The sequence below is a fragment of the Mauremys mutica genome, chromosome 1 (assembly GCF_020497125.1).
Source record: "Mauremys mutica isolate MM-2020 ecotype Southern chromosome 1, ASM2049712v1, whole genome shotgun sequence".
Classification (NCBI taxonomy): domain Eukaryota; kingdom Metazoa; phylum Chordata; order Testudines; family Geoemydidae; genus Mauremys; species Mauremys mutica.
The window spans coordinates 212,675,805-212,695,825 of NC_059072.1; the positions used below are offsets into that span (position 1 = coordinate 212,675,805).

General features: G+C 42.7%; 1 protein-coding gene across 3 annotated transcripts in view; it reads right to left on the minus strand.

Moving 5' to 3' along the window:
• TSPAN7 (tetraspanin 7) overlaps positions 1 to 20,021 on the minus strand; it is a 219,345-nt gene that overhangs the window by 56,553 nt on the left and 142,771 nt on the right. Inside the window, exon 1 of one of the 3 annotated variants that reach the window (XM_045028498.1) lies at positions 3,171 to 3,303. The exons of the other annotated variants lie outside the window; for them this stretch is intronic. Within the exon in view, the coding sequence (XP_044884433.1) occupies positions 3,171 to 3,197 (27 nt within the window). The 5' untranslated portion in view covers positions 3,198 to 3,303. Of the gene's footprint in view, positions 1 to 3,170; positions 3,304 to 20,021 lie in introns of those variants that run through there. 3 annotated transcript variants of the gene reach the window in all.

Genomic DNA, 20,021 nt, shown 5'->3' on the forward strand with positions numbered 1-20,021 from the left:
TGTGTCCAACGTTCTGTGGTAGTCACTGTTACAGACACAGCACCTGAATAAACTATTTCATAGAAAGGAAACCAAAATGCATCACTGTGCTTAACCAGCCTGTGACTCACCCCTCCCATGTAGCTGGGACCTATCTAGGACTCTTCCCATGTAGCTGGGCAGGATAGTTGCAATCCCCTGCCACCTCTTCACAACCCCTAGATTGAGATCTATGGAACAGAGACAGTCACACAAATATTAAAAACCTTTGTTTCTGCAGCAGTATAGCATAGAAAGTCTCTACCTCTTAAACAATCCAGTATTTAAAAGTACCATGGAATCACTGAACAGTTTCTTTCAGGATCCCTAAGGAACTCCGTTAGCAAATTGTTTTCTTGGGTCTTGTTTCACTGGGCTTATTATCATAATTAATGGATTTTTATTCTGGATTTCTAGTATCTGACAAGTCTCAGAGCCATATTCTATGTAAATACTAGTGTCCCCTTTCCATACCATAGAAGTTTGTTAACATCTGTGGACACCCCAAGACTTCCTCAGCACAGAAACCAGATATTAGATTTGGCCCTCATTTTGAGGTAGCCTTTTTCATGGGGAAAAACATTAGTAATCTAAGTTTGTCAAGAATTCAAAACAATATACACGGATGGGTATTTATTAATAACTACAGGGTCACAATTCCATTGCTCCTGTTGCTGAACTCACTGTGCACACCAGGGGCTCCTGGTTGGCTGGCTGGCAGGAAGTCAGGCAGGCAGGCTAGCCAGCTGGCCCACCTGCCTGGCTTTCAACAAAAATTTTGTCTAAATTGACACGTTCATGCGGAATACTTCACGACACGCTCTTTTGGAACGTTGAGATTCTGACCAATCAGCGCTGTCCCATGGAAAATATTCCATCAGAAAATTTCCAGCCATTCTACCTCGAACTGTGTCCCCCTCACCACTCCAGGGGCTCCGCATGCCTCCCATTGCTCCCTCCTCAGCACACCGCAGCTCCTCAGTGGGATTGTGACATCAGAAGAAAATCAGCCGATCATTCCCACTTCTCTTGCCCCACTTCCCTAATGTGATTGTAAGCTAAGAGGTAAATCAGCCAAATACCTGATTTTAGTGGAAATCAGGCTTTTCCAACTTTCTGATTGTCATCAAAATCAACAGAATTCTTCCCATTGATACTTAGAACATTACCTGAAATTTTGAATTGATTAGATGCAGTCTTCAAAAGTTATCACATTACAGACAGACAAACAGAAATGCCAGAGAGTGTTGAGTAAAACTATTTAGATTTTTTAAAGACACACACAAAGAATAGCAATAACTAACAAAAAGGCATTGTGCTTTAGCTTTATAGGATCCAGACAGAATTGTATTCCAGCACCTGTAAGGAGAAACTTTCAACTAGGCTTTGAATTCTAATCAATTGAAACCAATATGCACTGAAATATGCAAGATATTCAATTTCCAAATGGATGAGAAGAGAAAGATGCCTGAGCAATATCTATTTATTTTAAAAGCACCACAAACCACCAGTTATTAAATGATCAGAATCCCTCAGTTCTGGGCTGAGGAAGTCCATTAGTAAAAATAAATGTAAAAGAAGAAGAAAGGGGTACATTTTGAAAGTGTGTGTGGTTGTTAGCTATAAGATTCACTGGTGCTATCATTGGAAAGCAAAAGACTATATACTGCTTTAAAAATAAAATACAACTCTAAATGAGATTATTCTTTGTATCTAAAAAAAGTCACGGGCAGAACATTTGTTGCTAAGGAGAAAAGGAATTACTGCCTTAAACTGGTCAAGAGAAATAAAAGCTTGATGCATCTCACATCCACTGAGATTTAATTTGGGCCAAATGCAAACTAATGGATATAGGAGGTCTTATATATGGAACACTTAAAGTTGATCATTTACAACGGCGAAGACAGAAGTACAACAGTAACTGCTAGTTTATTTCCCTACATAATTCATGTCCTCCTGTTTGTTACAGATGAGAACGATTTAATTCTGCTCCAGTTCTCCCCAAGCCCTGGCAAAAAGCCTCTACCTGAGAGGCGCTGAGTGCATACAACACACTGTGACTTCAACAGCAGTTGCGAGTGCTCAGCATCGCTCAGGACCAGGCCCTTCATCTGCAGGACTTAGGAGTGAGAGAGGTCAAATTCATCAATCAGAATCTCATTCTACGATTAATGTTTCTGCTTGATTTCATATTGTCAAACTTTATTGTGCCTCTGTTACATTGTGGAACGGACACAAAACCCATCAGTTTCAAGAGACCTACATTTGTAGATAAGGGCTACAGCAAGAAAAAGGTGTCTGTTTCTGGCCCCTTTGGCTCACTGCTTGCTGCACTTCTCCAGAGCACGACCTCTCCTCAATACTGGTGTCTTGGAGGCTTTTAGGTTTGCTGTCACACCACAGTTCACTTGAATTTTTCCTCCTCAAATAGAACACAGAAAATCAGGAAAATGGCACTTGAAATAATGCCATCCATCTTTGCTCAATTTCAACTGTCTAGTGATGTGGTCATATGGGTTTAGTAGCTGGGGGGAGGGGGAGCTGAAGAAAAGACGACCCAGATAATTAGATGTACTAGTCATTTCTCAAAGGAGGGAAACTTTATTTGAAAATGTCATTGTCAAGCAAGACAGTCCCACAAATGTAACCCATCTTAAAAATATAGAGACAATTAAAAATAACTGTCCTCCTGCTCCTGAAAAGTTTATCCTCCTCCCAAAATAACAATGATCCAACTCCAAATGTCTCTGCTGTGCAATCTACCAAACAACTGAAGGTGCTGGCTCTATACACTCCATTGTTAGCCTGTCTGCTCCACTCCTGAGAGTGAGCAAAGTACTGAAATTAACAACAATCCTCTTTCTCTGAACTTCAGTGCCCTGGCCTATTCGCATGGGCAAGGAAAGCAGATAGGTAGGAGAGGGATGTTGCAACCTGGAGATGCATGAAAACCAAAACACAGCTGTTGGTTCTAATTTTAGGTCTAGTGGACTTCCCTAGATCTAAAGTATGACCCCAGTCACCCTTCCTTAAGCATTAACAGCTGCTGGAATTAATTAGCAGGCTAGTGAGAAAACAAAAATGGCATTCTTTCTTCATGTGGAAGAGGGCACCATTTTCATGCCTTTCCTTTTATGACAAAGATTCCTCACCTGAAGACCATTCCCCTCCTCTGCCATGTAGAAGTGGTAAGGTCACTATTACAGTAAGTGTGGAAGTGCACAAAATTAAACGGAAGTGTAACTATGTAGAATTCTGAATGCAGCCATGCCAACAGCTGCAGCTCCATGTCAGAATGCCCATTATGCTTCTGTTTTTGAAGAGACTTTATTTAGAATGTTGGTTTTGAAGAAAAGAACTGCAGAGCATAAACCAAAGACAGACAATGCACATTGCAGAAAACCGTCTTTGCCTTAAGGAAGAGTTAACAATGTCAATATGAAGTGAAAGTAAAGTTTTCCTTACATAAGCCAGCACTTTTTTTCTCACCATAATCATACCAAAAACTGGCCAGAAATTCTTGACAAAAGCAAACCTACAATGAAAAACAAACAAATGCTTTTGTAAATATCCTTCCCATCCTTTTCCCACCCACTGTAATCATACCGTACCTAACTGAGATGCTAAGACAGGAGCTGAAAGTTAACCTTTGTGAGTTATTACACATTTCTGGATTCTGTCAATATATCAGGCCTGTCTAGCCCTTATACTTTTAATACCAGAACAACACTTAGTATAGCTAGATGGCTGTAATTGGTCACAGAAGGCTAAAGATCTGGGGAATGTATTGCAGTACATGTACTGAGTATAATATGTTCAGCACATAGAGTGCAGATGACAACCTTTTAGCTGTCAGCAGATTACGTCAACTTTCATTCAGTTGTAGATCTCATCAAAGTTATCCAGGCCTTTATCATATCCAGATAGATTACTCTATTTGGGACTACAGCTGAGGACCATGTGGAAACGTCAGCTAGTGCAGAATGTGTTATCCCAATTCATTTTTAGATGGAAGTCAATGAGTCAGGAAAAGCTCCTCCATAAGCACAGTATTACCTAATTGCTCCAGTCCCCTCCAACTCCTACCCGCACGATCTCTTAACCTCAGCCTCACTCCACCTCCCTTACATGCTCCCTTCCTTGCTTCCCTCCCTTTTCTACCTGCTCCCCTTACTCTCCGCCCTACAATAGCCCCTCTTCCTTTGTGTTTCTAATCCCCTCCTACATAAACCCTACCCAAAAGGCTTAAATAACAAAAGCAAGTTGGCGACACTAACACAATGTTTGCAAGACATCACATTGTTCACTCTGCGTGAATGTTATATATTATTCCTCTACACTTCTCTGTCATCTCTTTTAGACTGTGATCTCTTTGGGGTAAGGACTGTCTCTTATTTGATGTTTGTACAATGCTAAGCACAATGGGGCCCAGTTCTTCGTTTGTTCCTAGACACTACTGTAATAAGAAGTCTATTTGGCTTATCTTGCACATTCCTCAGCATCATCTGGTAGTGGCCCCATTGAGCTGCATGGACCACTGGTCTCATTCAATATGGCAGTTTGTGCATCTCTATCCTTGGACTTTAGCCTCTCTGTTGAAACTGCCAACAAGGATGTCAACTAGTGCAAACTGTGATGGGGATTTTAGTTATGTGGTCATATGTCCACAAGGAAAGAGGCTGAGACCATCGATTCATTTTATCTATGTCAGCAAACAGCTATCAAATAGGATGGCTCTTGGACACTAGTGATCAAATCTGGAATAGAAAGAGTGATTATGAGGGGAAAACAACATCTTCCATTACTGCTCCTCTTAGCTGTCCAGTTCTCCATTAATTCTTTAAACATTATGTTTTGAAATATGCTATTCTTTCTTACTGGTATTCTATTCAGTAATTAACAAGATCTGTAATATGTCACTTAGAAGAATATTAATATTCTATGGGGTTAAAACATGGTTCTGGTTAAAAATATGAAAAGGAAACAAAACTAATACAGCAGCAAAGAATCCTGTAGCACCTTATAGACTAACAGATGTTTTGGAGCATGAGCTTTCGTGGGTGAATACCCACTTCGTCAGATGCAAGTAGTGGAAATTTCCAGGGGCAGGTATATATATGCAAGCAAGAAGCAAGCTAGAGAAAAACTAATACAGTCTTTCAGCCACGTGATAGGAATGAATATTAGAAAAACTGCCATTGAGAAAACAAACTGCTATACTACACAATATCTACTGTAGGTCTGACCTTTGCACTCAGGGTGAGTGCAGCACCAGTGAGAATATAGTAACGAACAGGACTTGGCAGGGTGGCTGCTCACATCTGCGGTAGGCTAACCTGGGTGCTCAAACCCAGGTGCTGATCACCCAAGCTAACCATGCAGTGAAGACATACTGTAATTGTAGACCTGGTGAAATAAGCTTCTTCTACAGAGAATCACAATACATTAATTAAATACATTACTCTTAAAGGAAGATTCATATAGAAGAGAGATTCAGACTTTGATCTCAGTTGGGCCTCTAGGCACCAACATAATACAAAATATAATAGTAAATGGTAATTTTCTTATGACAAAAATCAGTTTCAGGCTATTTCAACAGGCATTCTGAAGATAAATCACTGCAAATCTTGCTAAAATTAAGTTCTTCATATTGAGGTTTACACATAAAATATTCCATTAAATTTGAGAAAATGTATTGATGTATGTGCTAGTCACCACTTTTTAAGCTAGCTGAAAACAAAAACAGGAGCATTTTAGTCACAAATGATATGCAAAACTATATTTCTTGTGGGGATTTTCATACTAATTTCATGAAACTTTTTTGCTTTAATATGTATAAACAAATGTCTAAGGAAAAGAACTCTCAGTTTGGAAATATCAAAGGGCATATTCCAGATCTGTAAACAAAAAATGGGTAATTAGAGAGAGAAGGTGCCTTTAGCATCATTAGTTTGTGAAGCACAATGTAGAACCCTGAAGTCAGTAGTGCTTTCTGAATACTGATCCATCACATAAAACACCAGTGTGTATGCAAATTACAGTCTAATAGCTATTTGTGAAGAAGTTGTACAGTAGTTTGCAGCTACCTGAATTAAAACCAGAGCAGTCAACAGCCAGTTTCAGGGTACATCTATACTACCCTCTGGATTGGCAGGTAATGTTCGATGTATCGTGGATCGATTTATCGTGTCTCATCTGGATGGGATAAATTGATCTGCTAATCGACACCCGTACTCCACCTCGGCAGGAGGAGCAAGCACAGTCGACGGGGGCGCCGCAGCAGTTGACTCGCCGCCGTAAGAACAGCCAGGTAAGTCGAACTAAGATACTTCAACTTCAGTCATGCAAATAGCGTAGCTGAAGTTGCATATCTTAGTTCAAACCCCCCTCTCCCCTCTCCGCAGTGTAGACCAGCCCTCAGATTGTGTTTGTGGGGATGAATGCTTGCTTCCAACTGGCAATTAAGCCATTTATGATTAAATTTGGCCAGAAGACAGTGTCCTTACTATGCTTAAATCCATGACAACCAAGAACACCTACTTCAAACCAGCTGTTAGCCACGTCACCTGTTTGTCTAAACAACAGTAAAAATAGAACCTGGCCCCACCTTCCCCCTGCCCGTAACTCATTTGCCCAGCTATACTCAGAAGCAGCACATGACTGTATTCTTCCCTTGTAGGAATCAGATATCATGTTCATGTAACTCCTGCATTCAAATAATACATGGCTTGTGGAATGGCTTATGGCACAAAAACAATTTTCCCATCACAGGCTGTTTATGTATTTTTCAGACTTCAAGCTATTTTAAAAAAAGTTCATCTTTCTCCTGCCTTCATCCAATATTCTTCATTGTTTGAAATATAATAAAACAACTCATGGAACAGATGTACACTGATGGCAGAGAGTAATCTTCTGATGCTTGGAACTGCCTCTTTCTAGTGCCATCACTAAGGCCCCTCGAGGAAGACTAAGACAGAAAACACCTGCTGCCTTTTTCTTTTCACAGTCCTTGTCACTGGTGTTTCCAGCCCTGCTCCACTATTTTAAAGTGTAGGCTGGATATTTTCATTCATGTTACAACATGAGCATTTTAGATATTGGAAGGCACATACAAATATAAACATTAATGAAAATAATTACGTTTCTGAACATATCAAATGCAAATCCAAGCAAATCTTTATAAAGACTAATTCAGCAAATTAAGCACATGCTTAAATCCATCCTTAAATAGCAGACCACTTAAGCATATGCTTAACGGTAAGCACATTAAGTCCCATTGACTTCAATAGGACATAAGCACATGCCTAATGCTTTGTTGAATAGTGATGGTCTGCCAAATGAGAGCCTAAAGGAAGGAAACATGTCCTACACACCTCTTCCCCCTCACTCAGCCCTTTCAAGACAGACACTTATATAGTCTCTGTGGAAAAACGATGCACCAGACTGAATGCATATACAGCACAGTACAAGATTAATGCTAATGGGGTCCTGATGAAGCAAACCATAAAAGCAAAGCCAAAGAGCTTTGATAAGCTTATCAGAACCCCACATGAGAATTACAGTCCACAACAAACTGGAGTTCAGTAGTGACTTCCTTGGCAAGCATCCAGCCCAACTCCTGATCACACAGGGATATTTGGAGCATTGTCAGAGGTCCAGTTGCTGTCCAGAGCTTTGTTCACTGGAGCTGGAAAAACTGGATAACTCTGCTGAAGCATCTTTGCTTTGTTGTGGCACTGAGACTTGTCCTCTCCATCAAGTTGCTTAGCTATAACACTCATATCTTGGCTCTTGTGGCTGCTGTTAAGGCAGGACTGGATCGACTCCTCTCCCCAGATCTCAAGGAAATCCATAAATTCTGCATGGATCCACATCGATGTACGAACCTTGGCTGCTGTAATGCTGAGAAGAGCACGCAACTCTAGGAGTGTATCAACACAAATGGAGTACTCCTGGCTGTGTGCCATCACTTAAATGGGGGAAATGACATCCAATCAACATGACCCCAGAGCAGTAGAGGGCGCACAGGTAAACAGGCAGGTCAATCCAGGTGTCAAGCAATGCAAAAGAACTGCTAGCAGCAACAAAGTTAATCTGAAATACAAATACATCCATCCATACAAACTTTCTTCCATACAGATTCATCCTGAAATGAAATTAATCCACTTTGAAAGTGGGTTACCCAATTTGCAAGAAGTGGCCAGTTAATTTGGAGTAAGAATTTTGTCATGTGGACACAGGGTATTTTAATTTGAACCCCTCTCCAAAAGTTAGCATGAACCCTCTTCGTCCCCTCTGTAGCCAAGCCCTCAAACTCTCGAAGAGGCAGTCTGGTTAAAAATAAAAATTTTAAACAGCTTTAATTGCATTTGCTATAAACTTCATTTTAGATTATTAAAACAAATAATTGCAACAGTCTAGCTTACTTTTAATCTCTCATACCATTTACGTTTTGCATTTCTCTCAGCTGGGACAAGGAAAAGAAGAAGACACTTTCAGTTTTGTTTATTGTCTATATGTACAGTAACTCCTCACTTAACGTCCTCCCGCTTAACGTTGTTTCATAGTTACAACCCTGCTCAATTAGGGAACATGCTCATTTAAAGTTGTGCAATGCTCCCTTATAACATCATTTGACTGCCTGCTCTGTCCACTGCTTGTAAGATTCTGTGGAAGAGCAGTGACTTTACAAGGACGCATTGCACAAGTTCCTGTTCTCCGCCTCCTCCCCGTCCCTCCCAGCGCTTCCCCCACTGGCACATAGGACTTTCTGGGGCAGGGGGGAAGGAGCGGGGATGTGGTGTGCTCTGGAGAGGAGGTGGAGCAGGGATGGGAAGAGGTGGGCCTGGAGCATCCCCCAGCAAAGTCGGCGCCTGTTCTTCTCTGGGGAAGCTGCTGCTGCGAAGGTACTTCCTAGTGTCTTTGCCTGCAGTGGGCTGTGCCTGTGTGAGGTAAGCTGGGGCACTTCCCAACCACAGTACAGTACTGTACAGTATATAATGCCTTTTGTCTGCCCCCCAAAAATTTCCTTGGAACCTAACCCCTTGCATTTACATTAAATCCTATGGGAAAACTGGATTCGTTTAACATTGTTTCACTTAAAGTTGCATTTTTCAGGAACATAACTACAACGTTAAGTGAGGAGTTACTGTAGTCAGTTTCAAATTCTGTAGTCAGTTTTCAAATTTCAAACTTACACTCTAACACAGGGGTAGGCAACTTATAGCACGCGTGCCAAAGGCGGCACGCGAGCTGATTTTCAGTGGCACTCACACTGCCTGGGTCCTGGCCACCGATCTGGGGGGCTCTGCATTTTAATTTAATTTTAAATTAATCTTCTAAAACATTTTAAAAACCTTATTTACTTTACATACAACAACAGTTTAGTTATATATTATAGACATATAGAAAGAGACCTTCTAAAAACATTTAAATGTATTACTAGCACATGAAACCTTAAATTAGAGTGAATAAATGAAGACTCGGCACAGCACTTCTGAAAGGTTTCCGATCCCTGCTCTAACATAATCCTTCAATCTTTGGATTGCAGACATTCAGGGAGATGTTTGTTGGGAAACAAAACACGTCCACTGGAATTTTTGAAAATGAACTTAAGTTTTTTGTAAAAAAATATTTTTACCAAATCTGAATATGGAGTCAAATTTGATCTGACATTATACCTTTAAGTGTCACTTATAGGGAAGGCCCTGTCGTTTTAAATCTCTTGGATTCAGAGATTAATTGGTGAGGAAAATGTGCTATAAAATGGTGGTGATATTAAGCAGTTGAATTTAGCCAAATATATCAATGCACAGTATTAGTGAAGAGAATGTAAAAGATGTGGGTTAGGTGTAAGTCTTTAAGGCTGTTAAGCATTTATCATGCACAGCCCTCAATATCATCTTCCTGCTAGTTACTTTTTTCCCTAGGGGAAACGGTATTTTACTAGGGCTGGCAGGAAAGGGAAAGGGTGGAGATACAAGAGGCACAGAGCCTTAAATGGTTACATTTTAAAGTGAGCAATAGTGGCAAACATTTGTTGGGCCCCAGGAATAGACCAGTCAAGAGTCAGGGCTCTTCAGGCCTAGTGCCTGGGATGACCTCTCCAGTCCAGTCTCTATTCCTGCACATAGGATCTTGCAGGGTTCCAAGTCAGGCTAGGTGTCTCTCCTGGGGGCTCCTCTGCACCTGCTCCCTGACCAGTCACTTCTGCTCCCCCGTAAGTCCCAGGCAGACCTAAACCTAGGCTGTAGAATCCAGCACCCTCAGAGGCCTGTTCCGCAGGCGGCTCGGTGTACAGTTCCCAGGGATTCCTCTCTGCATCCAGCTTCTCTGCAATTTCTGGCTAGCCATGCAACTGCTGCTCCCCAACAGAGCCTGGTAGGCAGTCACTTCCAGGTTCAGGAGCTTTCCTCTTTCCTGGCCAAGAGGAAAGGGATATCCAGTGGGGGAGGGGACTGATGAGAGTCTGCTTAGCAGATCTATCATACTACCTGTGAATGATACCAGCTGTACTGTTCTGTACAACTGAAACCTTAGGGAGTATATTGCCTGACATATGTTAAAGTTGTCCTCTCCTCCACTACTCTCTTGAGTATTTTTCTCCCTCTTCACCACCATATCTCCTCCAGTAGTAGCCTCTAGTTTCACCTTCAGACCTCCATGAAACTTTACACGCACACTACCCTAAATTGCAAATACTGAAAGAAAGCAGAAAGAAACCCCAGTTCTGCACTACACTGTGCAAAGGAGCTCATGTTTCTATCAAAGTCGGGATAGACTTATTGTCCATAATCAGCATCCACACTATTAGTATTCAGCGGATGTTCATTAAATCCAGCACAATATATTATGCCTCACACATTCAGCATAGCAATAGATTGGTAAGCATGAGAAGCGCAGAAACAAAATTTCCATAAGCGACAAAAGGAGGGGAAAAAAAACCCTAACAATACTGGTGCTTAGCCTACATGTAGTTATAACAGACTTAATAGCTCATCTGCCATTTGGGGGACTAGTTAACCATGGAATGCCAGAAGTCACCTGTTTAGGTTTGAAAGACAATTTGAGATACGAATCAAAGTGCCGTGTATGTGCACGTGTGGACAACATTAAAGATTCCAGCTACTATATTTTAGATAAAGATAGAACAAACACGCAAGTTATATACGCACAGAAAGACAAAAGAGCATCTAAGTCAGTAGTTCACCACTGTGAGTTAGCCTCACTGTCTGTTTCACAGGATAAGATTGCAAACTGCTTGCAGGAAAATAGATGAGACACAAACTACCATCTTAAACAATTCAGTGCTTCATTTTGTGCAAGCCATTCCTAGAAAGAGAAACAGAGCTATTGCTCTGCTCAGACTCTTTCCTCCTGCTGCTTATCACAGGACTTCAGTTAGGAGATAGCACCATTTCACCCATGCCTATCTCAGGCTCAATACCTAACTTGTGGCAGGACACAGAATGTTTGCGGGCAGCGCAGAGCCCTAATACCTTGTTTAGATTTAGTGTTTACACTTGTTACTGATCTTCATATTCTCAAGTAAGAAGCTCCATAAGAAACTGTTCCTTAAATAAAAAGCAGGCAGAGAATAAACTTTGCTTGCTGGTATGTCAATCATATGTCCATAGACTGTATCTGGTTCATCAACAGCTGTGTGTCTTTCCCATAGCACATAGCTGTCGACCAGAGTTTTAAGAACATACTGTGGCATCTGCAACTCCTCAGTGTGCTGTACTGTATGCTACATTCAGTATTTGTAACTCATTCCACCCTAGAAGCTGATGGCTCTGGAAGGATGACACTGCCTCGTCCATACTTTCCAAGAATGTCACGGACACCTGCAGATTATCAAGTTGGCGACAGCCACAACTCAAAGACAAACAAACCTCTGTCTTTTGGACAGGTTTAACCTCTGGATTTACAAAACACCAAAGGCTTTCCTAGAGAAGATTAAATTTAATTTAACATTTTGGGTTTTTTTTTTAAAACAAATATTTAGGCGAGCCTAGACATACCATCTCCAGCTGTCCAACTCACCTAGATTCATCCTTTCCTCCTCTTCCTAACTTCCCTAGGGCTTTTTTTAAATTAAAAAATGGAATTTGTAGTTGCTTAATAAGGAACTGAAAGTTATACTAGACCTTAGACCAATGTAACTTTCAACATATGTATAATCAGTTCAAGACCAGTATGAAGCAGTGCTGCTAGACCAAAGGAGCATTGATCATTCTGAAGGTGTAATACTGTATCACATGAAACAAGAGGAATACAAACCAATTCTGCATACCATTTGTAAACTGATATTGCCATGGTATAAAAAGCTTTTCTCTACTTACCCTAGGAAGTCACAAGTCATTGGGCCTTAAATTAACATTCTTGCACTCATGCTGCACCTCCTTCAAACACACCCTTTGAATTCCCACAATTATAGTAGTATGGTGTCATGGATCCACAGGATCGGTGCTAGAGACCCCGCTTTGGAATAGGTTCTAGAAGGAACCTCTTTGGTGTCCCTGACCCGCTGCGGATTCACTCTTCCTCCATGGTAAGTCCTGGGGCTTCACTACCTCCTTAGGCCTGGTCTACACTACAGGGGGGTGTCGATGTAAGATACGTAACTTCAGCTATGGGAATACCGTAGCTGAAGTCGAAGTATCTTATTCCGACTTACCTCTCGTCCTCACGGCGCGGGATCAACGGCCACGGCTCCCCCGTCGACTCCGCTACCACTGCTCACTCTGGTGGAGTTCCAGAGTCGACGGGGAGTGCATTCGGGGATCGATATATCCCGTCTCAACGAGACGCGATATATCGATCCCCGATAAATCGATCGCTACCCCCCGATACGGCGGGTAGTCTGGACATACCCTTAGACTGGACCTCTGGACCTTCAGCACTCCTGCTTCACACCATGAGCTCCGTCCAGCGAATTCAGCTGAGACAGATTCCTGATGGAGAATTATACACTCTTCAGGGATTAATGCACCAACCAAGCATTTGCAGTGACACTCGCACAGCATTGTCAGAACAGTTGGTTTGTTAGTTCACTGGACCACAGCATAGGAAGTCCTTCGGGTAGTATAGAGAATGGACCATACAAAGCATGGCTCATTCTGGTTAGCTCAGAGACCAGCCACGCTGTAGCCAACCTCTGTCTGTCTCTCCATCTGACCTCTTTGTCAGATTCCAGGTGAGAGCCCTGACTTCTTCCAGCAGCCATCTCTTATCCCCCTTCCTCACACTGTCTAGTCCTTTCTTCTCCACTTGGGAATGTTGCTCAGTCTCCCTGCTAAGAGGTGAGGAAATCCAAATCCCTCTGGGTCGTTGGCGGCTAGGTGGCAATGTCCTGGCAACTGGATTTGCTACTCTTTTTTCAAATGCTCCATTGATATGGAGACCAAGCCCCAGACAGATAAGTGACACCTGCACCCATGTCTCTTAGCCTACCCCGTGAGCAGACAGTTCCTTTCCACCCCTACAGGGTAATAATGCAGCACTGAGGGGAAACTGAGGCACAAACAGGCCTTCAAAATATCCCCACTTTGTCACACGTGGTTTATACCATAAGGTAACCTTTGAATCCCAACTTTCAAATAGTTTAAAGATGTACGCTTCTAACTCTGTTGAGATATCAGCCACTATAAAATCACCTGGGAATTCAAATAGAAAAAAAATGCAAGACAATCAGGATAATATGATGTGAAAAAAGGGGTGCCACCCATATAAATATTTTTTAAGTATTTTTGCTGATTCAGTATTTGCTTTGGTAAAGCATCTTGATACTTGCACACAAAAACCTAAATAAAAGTTATTAACATTAGTACTTCCTTTGTGGAGGAAGGAGTGAAAGCACCCAAGGGGGAAAAAAAAAATATAAATCCATCCAGCATCTGAGCAGGATCACAAGCTAGATTCAGTTCTGTCTCAACAAATGCAACTCTAGGGACTGCAGTCAGGGGCGGCTCTAGGTATTTTGCCGCCCTAAGCACGGCAGGCAGACTGTCTTCTGCAGTTTGCCTGCGGAGGTTCTGCTGGTCCCGCGGCTTCGGCGGACCTCCCGCAGGCGCACCTGTGGGAGGTCTGCTGAAGCTGCAGGACCAGCGGACCCTCCACATGCTGCCAAAGGCAGCCTGCCTGCCGCCCTCACGGTGACCAGCAGAGCGCCCCCTGTGGCTTGCCGCCCCAAGCATGCGCTTGGCGGGCTGGTGCCTGGAGCCGCCGCTGCCTGCAGTGGTGTTATACTCACACTGGGGCTGAACTGGGAGGGGAGAGACAGTCAAGTCCAGTGCTGAGGCTTTTGATAGATTCAACAGATTATTTGGGGAGGGGGCGGAGGGGGCCCTGGAGTGGGGTGTGTGTGACAAGGTGGGTAACTATTCAGCTGTAATTCTGTTTCTCTAAAGATAACATGCTTCCAGAGTTCCTATGCTGGGGTCTCAGCTCTCCAGCATGAGACAGGTGAGAACTCACCTGGCTTTCAAAGATTATTGCCCCTTTAAAGGCACAAGCAGGCAAATCTGTTTGGTGATCAATAGGCCTGTACCTCAGTACTGTCCCTTCCAACTCCTCATTCCAGTTCAATTCTTTAATGAGCAGGGAGCTAAGGGCTCCCCAAATTCTAAGTGTAACAGATGCCCAAAGAATCTTCACATGATAGGACAAGACCATCAGGAAAAAAAGTCATTAAAAATGTTGATTCCCTCAACTCCCACCTCACACACCTTTCAACGCTGAGAGGAGGATTAGTAGGGTCCCCATCAAATGATATCTACAGAGAAGCAGAACAATACACCAGCAATGATCCCTTCTGGAAAGCTATCATATTGATGGGATTCTAGCTCCTGGAAATTAAAAAGCTCCACAAACACAAAGATCCTTCAATCATGGAAGAGCAAACAACAGAACAGTAGGAGACAGTTTCTTACACCCAAGAAAACTGTACACATTTCTCAAACTGCCACCCACAATAACAGGTGGTAGAAACCTTAAATAGGTAGTGAATAACCAGAGGCAGGGGCCCCTGTGGTCTTTAAGGTGAGGAAAATATAGGGTGACCAGACAGCAAGTATGAAAAATCAGGACGGGGGTGGGGGATAATAGGAAGCAGATGCCCTATCTAGAAAAGAGGAAATTGGGCATAAGAACATAAGAAAGGCCGTACCGGGTCAGACCAAAGGTCCATCTAGCCCAGTATCTGTCTACCGACAGTGGCCAATGCCAGGTGCCCCTGAGGGAGTGAACCTAACAGGCAATGATCAAGTGATCTCTCTCCTGCCATCCATCTCCATCCTCTGACGAACAGAGGCTAGGGACACCATTCTTACCCATCCTGGCTAATAGCCATTTATGGACTTAGCCACCATGAATTTATCCAGTCCCCTTTTAAACATTGTTATAGTCCTAGCCTTCACAACCTCCTCAGGTAAGGAGTTCCACAAGTTGACTGTGCGCTGCGTGAAGAAGAACTTCCTTTTATTTGTTTTAAACCTGCTGCCTATTAATTTCATTTGGTGACCCCTAGTTCTTGTATTATGGGAATAAGTAAATAACTTTTCCTTATCCACTTTCTCAACATCACTCATGATTTTATATACCTCTATCATGTCCCCCCTTAGTCTTCTCTTTTCCAAACTGAAGAGTCCTAGCCTCTTTAATCTTTCCTCATATGGGACCCTCTCTAAACCCCTAATCATTTTAGTTGCTCTTTTCTGAACCTTTTCTAGTGCTAGAATATCTTTTTTGAGGTGAGGAGACCACATCTGTACACAGTATTCGAGATGTGGGCGTACCATGGATTTATATAAGGGCAATAATATATTCTCAGTCTTATTCTCTATCCCCTTTTTAATGATTCCTAACATCCTGTTTGCTTTTTTGACCGCCTCTGCACACTGCGTGGACATCTTCAGAGAACTATCCACGATAACTCCAAGATCTTTTTCCTGACTCGTTGTAGCTAAATTAGCCCCCATCATGTTGTATGTATAGTTGGGGTTATTTTTTCCAATGTGCATTACTTTACATTTATCCACATTAAATTTCATTTGCCATTTTGTTGCCCAATCACTTAGTTTTGTGAGATCTTTTTGAAGTTCTTCACAATCTGCTTTGGTCTTAACTATCTTGAGTAGTTTAGTATCATCTGCAAACTTTGCCACCTCACTGTTTACCCCTTTCTCCAGATCATTTATGAATAAATTGAATAGGATTGGTCCTAGGACTGACCCTTGGGGAACACCACTAGTTACCCCTCTCCATTCTGAGAATTTACCATTAATTCCTACCCTTTGTTCCCTGTCCTTTAACCAGTTCTCAATCCATGAAAGGACCTTCCCTTTTATCCCATGACAGCTTAATTTACGTAAGAGCCTTTGGTGAGGGACCTTGTCAAAGGCTTTCTGGAAATCTAAGTACACTATGTCCACCGGATCCCCCTTGTCCACATGTTTGTTGACCCCTTCAAAGAACTCTAATAGATTAGTAAGACACGATTTCCCTTTACAGAAACCATGTTGACTATTGCTCAAGAGTTTATGTTTTTCTATGTGTCTGACAATTTTATTCTTTACTATTGTTTCAACTAATTTGCCCGGTACCGACGTTAGACTTACCGGTCTGTAATTGCCGGGATCACCCCTAGAGCCCTTTTTAAATATTGGCGTTACATTAGCTAACTTCCAGTCATTGGGTACCGAAGCCGATTTAAAGGACAGGTTACAAACCTTAGTTAATAGTTCCGCAACTTCACATTTGAGTTCTTTCAGAACTCTTGGGTGAATGCCATCTGGTCCCGGTGACTTGTTAATGTTGAGTTTATCAATTAATTCCAAAACCTCCTCTAGTGACACTTCAATCTGTGACAGTTCCTCAGATTTGTCACCTACAAAAGCCAGCTCAGGTTTGGGAATCTCCCTAACATCCTCAGCCGTGAAGACTGAAGCAAAGAATCCATTTAGTTTCTCCGCAATGACTTTATCATCTTTAAGCGCTCCTTTTGTATTTTCATCGTCAAGGGGCCCCACTGGTTGTTTAGCAGGCTTCCTGCTTCTGATGTACTTAAAAAACATTTTGTTATTACCTTTGGAGTTTTTGGCTAGCCGTTCTTCAAACTCCTCTTTGGCTTTTCTTATTACACTCTTGCACTTAAGTTGGCAGTGTTTGTGCTCCTTTCTATTTGCCTCACTAGGATTTGACTTCCACTTTTTAAAGGAAGTCTTTTTATCTCTCACTGCTTCTTTTACATGGTTGTTAAGCCACGGTGGCTCTTTTTTAGTTCTTTTACTGTTTTTCTTAATTTGGGGTATACATTGAAGTTGGGCCTCTATTATGGTGTCTTTAAAAAGGGCCCACGTGACTTGCAGGGATTTCACTTTAGTCACTGTACCTTTTAACTTTTGTCTAACTAACCCCCTCATTTTTGTATAGTTCCCCCTTTTGAAATTAAAGGCCACAGTGTTGGGCAGTTGAGATGTTCTTCCCACCACAGGGATGTTGAATGCTATTGTATTATGGTCACTATTTCCAAGCGGTCCTGCTATAGTTACCTCTTGGACCAGCTCCTGCGCTCCACTCAGGATTAAATCTAGAGTCGCCTCTCCCCTTGTGGGTTCCCGTACCAGCTGCTCCATGAAGCAGTCATTTAAAGTATCGAGAAATTTTATCTCTGCATTTCTTCCTGAAGTGAAATGTTCCCAGTCAATATGGGGATAATTGAAATCCCCCACTATTATTGGGTTCTTAATTTTGATAGCCTCTCTAATTTCCCTTAGCATTTCATCATCACTATTACTGTCCTGGTCAGGTGGTCGATAATAGATCCCTACTGTTATATTTTTACTAGAGCATGAAATTTCTATCCATAGAGACTCTATGGAACCTGTGGATTCGCTTAAGATTTTTACTTCATTTGAATCTACACTTTCTTTAACATATAGTGCCACTCCTCCCCCTGCCCATACTGCCTCCACATTGGTCAGTGACCATCCTCTGGCAGCAATCTCAGAGGGGAGGTGTGACATTACACTCCATAGGTTTATGGAAATATGCTTATGATATGGATATGCACTCTCTCAGTTTGTGGTGACCCTGTCAGTGGTTTCTCAGGCAGGACTTCCGGCCGAGTCTCTCACATAGACAGTATGTGAAACAAACAGCCCCCTTCTGGGGTATACAGTTCACCATGGGCCTATTCCAGTGCCCCTCTGTTGGCATATCTGTAGCCCACCCCAGGCTCAGTCTTTAAATAGCTCTGGCCCTGGTATAGGGCCATACTCCCAGGGCTTCCTCCCTGGAGATATTGTCTTCCTGCAGCCCTCCTTGGGCTCAGTCCTAATTCAGTCCCATAACCCCTTTTGGGCTAGGCTTCGAATAGTCCTTCAATCCTAGAATGGGGCTGTGCCCCCAGGGCTTCCTCTCTGGAGACTCTTCACCCTTTCTGGCTTCAGCTTTTCTTTTCAGTGCCAGCAGCCAGCCAGGAGCTCCCTCTTGCTCCCCTGGTCCCTGCCAACAACTGATCTGTCCATGATCCTGCTGCTCTTTCAGACAGCCAGGAACACAGTCCTCACTTCTCCAGCTCCAGGCAACTGATTGTCGCTAGCTCTGCAGCTCCTTTTAAAGGAGCCTAACTGGCTGCTCCCTGCAAACTCTCTCATTGGTTGCTTCCCCGCATCCAGTTAAGGGTCTGTTCTGGCTATTAGCTGTGAGTCCATGGCTGAACAGGGGGCAGATTCTGCTCTAAAGAACAAAGGGGTGTGCGCCTTGGAGGGGGGCCAGGAGAAAGGAGTTAAGAAGGAATGTGTGGGAGTACAGGCGTGTCTCCCCACTTATTACATTTGCCCAGGAGAAATGTGCATCTGCACTCTCAGGCACCTCACCTGTGGCTCAGGTTTTAAGAGGGGTAACTGACCTCCCAGAGGGGAGCAGCCATACAGCTGACCTCTGGGAAATTAAGAGGGGGTGACAGAGTACCCCAGTCCAGGTTCCACTATTGCAAAAATGATTTTCCTGTTGTACTTGTGAAAACTGACTCTGTTCCTTTAAGGCGGGGTGGGGGGTGTCTTCCAAGCATTCCAGTGTCTGTGAATATGCTAACGAACCATCTGACAAAAGGGCGGAAACAACCACATCCCGGGCAGGTAACCCCTCCCAACAGCTAAGCATCAACCACTGGGTGATGGGAGTGGGCATCTCAAAGGAATCCTGGGGGGAGGGGGGACAGGATTCTTCACCTGGGATTACTCCTGAACAGAAAATGCAAATCCACAGGGGGTAGGACAGTGACATACAAGGCCCCCATATACTCTTTCCTTGCTAGAACCCCAAAGCCATACCTGAAGTAAGAACCTTTACTGAGGGGATAAGAAATACAATAGATGCTGAACAAACAGATCTGTTTAGACAGAAGACGTGGTATGATAATTATACTTGGAAGCACCTCTTTGTCATGAATTTGCTGGTAATTTTATGTCTCTTACTATATTCTCTGTGGGTTAAAGCAAAGAATTTGATACTGGTGGTATATACTTTAAAAATATGTAACATGCATGATTTTGGGGAAAATCTTTGGTACAGATGAGAAGTGGTAACAAAAAATCCTATAAGAATACTGCTTCTCAGCTAGTACCTGTAAACAGGCTTAGAGCGTGGCACTGCAGAAAATGCATGATCAATCTAGACTAATGTGTGGAAGGGGAAACTGAGGCACATTGCCTCATGGCTTTGGTGGCTAAATGCCAAGACACCTACACTTTAAAAGATATTCATATCTGCATTGTGTTCACACTGCTACACACCAAAATGTTTTCAGACAACCTGGGAACAGAAACCCAGAACTTTGCAAAAGCACCTATGGATGACATTAGAGTGCTTGATAATACTTGGAGATTGTGCACACTAAAGGGAAGGGAAAAATGGAAGCAGATGCCCTATCTAGAAAAGAGGAAATTGGGCATACTGACTCCACATTGGTCATTGACCATCCTCTGGCAGCAATCTCA